We start from the raw sequence: 1,550 nt of genomic DNA, 5'->3' as shown, positions 1-1,550 counted from the left end.
ACAGTTTTAAATAATTCACTCTTCTATGAAATACAAGAAACCGGTGTTATTTTCTCCTGCTTAAACAGTTTTAAATAATTCACTCTTCTATGAAATACAAGAAACCGGTGTTATTTTCTCCTACTTAAACAGTTTTAAATAATTCACTTTTCTATGAAATACAAGAAATATGTTTGTTTTTCCTATTTTAGTCAGTTATATAAATATAATAAGATGCGGGGGAAGTTGTCAGGGGGGCTGTACACAGGTAGGGATTGGCGTATCTTGAAGATATCCAACTTTAGATATTTTGTTGGTTGTTTCGTATGTGTGAAATGTATTATGTATCTTTAAAGTGTATATATAGAGCTTATTATTAAGACGGAGTTGCCTTTTTTTAGAATACGTTCAAAGTGTGAAAATGTAATATTTTCATATATTTTGCAAACGTTAATGTATAAATATATATTATTTTTAGTGTCCGGGAATTGTCATGAAGCAACGTAGACACAAATTTGAAATTTTATGACTGCCCCCTTCTCCCTCTGTTGCCGTTACTAAGGAAACCAGACCATCCCAGTAAAGCGCACATCATTGTAGAACGTCATCCGTCCAAGTCCTTGTAAAGAACAGGCTCCCTCAGTTATTCTTCAGTTTCAAATACGGGTTACAATCGTGGCAACCAAGGTACTTGCAGTTTTTGTAGAACTGTTTTCGCTCGTTGTCCCAAGAAATTCGAGTAACTAACTAACAAAAAGTGTGTACTGCTTGCTACCCGTTGTAGTTTCATTTATAATCAGAACATTTATGTCAGACTTTACATTTAAAGTTTATACGGTATTCTAGTAGATTTAAAAAAATATATATATATAGTTAAGAGATAATATATAGACATAGGAGATGGCCGATCATTCGGAGCTAATGGCGGAGATGGCACTTGTTGAGAAGATGAGCACACAAGAGAGGCTAAAGCACGCCCGCAAGCGACGACTTCAACAGATGAAGAAATGGAGCCAAAGGGAGAAAGAGTACAGCAGCAAGAGGAAGAAAACTGAACAAAACCTGAACCGGAAAACTAAGAAGAACGACTACAAGATTCATTTTGTTCCGAGTGTTATGCTTCTAGAAGCTGCTGCAAGAAATGACATTGAAGAAGGTATGTATTGGTACTTAACTAAGGATTTACTTAGCTCTGTACATCTTGTATTGGTACTTAACTAAGGATTTACTTAGCTCTGTACATCTTGTATTTGGTACTTAACTAAGGATTTACTTAGCTCTGTACATCTTGTATTGGTACTTAACTAAGGATTTACTTAGCTCTGTACATCTTGTATTGGTACTTAACTAAAACTGACGATTTACTTAGCTTCATACGTCTTGTATTGGTACTTAACTAAGGATTTACTTAGCTCTGTACATCTTGTATTGGTACTTAACTAAAAACTGACGATTTACTTAGCTTCATACGTCTTGTATTTGGTACTTAGCTAAAACTGAGGATTTACTTAGCTCGTACATCTTGTATTTGGTACTTAGCTAAAAACTGACGATTTACTTAGCTTCATACG

At 34.7% G+C, this 1,550-nt stretch overlaps 1 protein-coding gene across 1 annotated transcript in view; it reads left to right on the top strand.

Moving 5' to 3' along the window:
- The first annotated feature begins 457 nt into the window (after window positions 1-457).
- LOC106472069 (protein phosphatase 1 regulatory subunit 16A-like) overlaps window positions 458-1,550 on the top strand; it is a 30,745-nt gene continuing 29,652 nt past the window's right edge. Inside the window, exons 1-2 of the mRNA XM_022400679.1 lie at window positions 458-666; window positions 871-1,135. Coding sequence (XP_022256387.1) covers window positions 880-1,135 — 256 coding nt within the window. The 5' untranslated portion in view covers window positions 458-666; window positions 871-879. The remainder of the gene's footprint in view (window positions 667-870; window positions 1,136-1,550) is intronic.

This window comes from Limulus polyphemus, unplaced genomic scaffold, assembly GCF_000517525.1.
Source record: "Limulus polyphemus unplaced genomic scaffold, Limulus_polyphemus-2.1.2 Scaffold5062, whole genome shotgun sequence".
In the NCBI taxonomy this organism is placed as follows: Eukaryota; Metazoa; Arthropoda; class Merostomata; order Xiphosura; family Limulidae; genus Limulus; species Limulus polyphemus.
The sequence above is the reverse complement of the archived record's forward strand: the minus strand, read 5'-3'. Positions and strand labels throughout refer to the sequence as shown.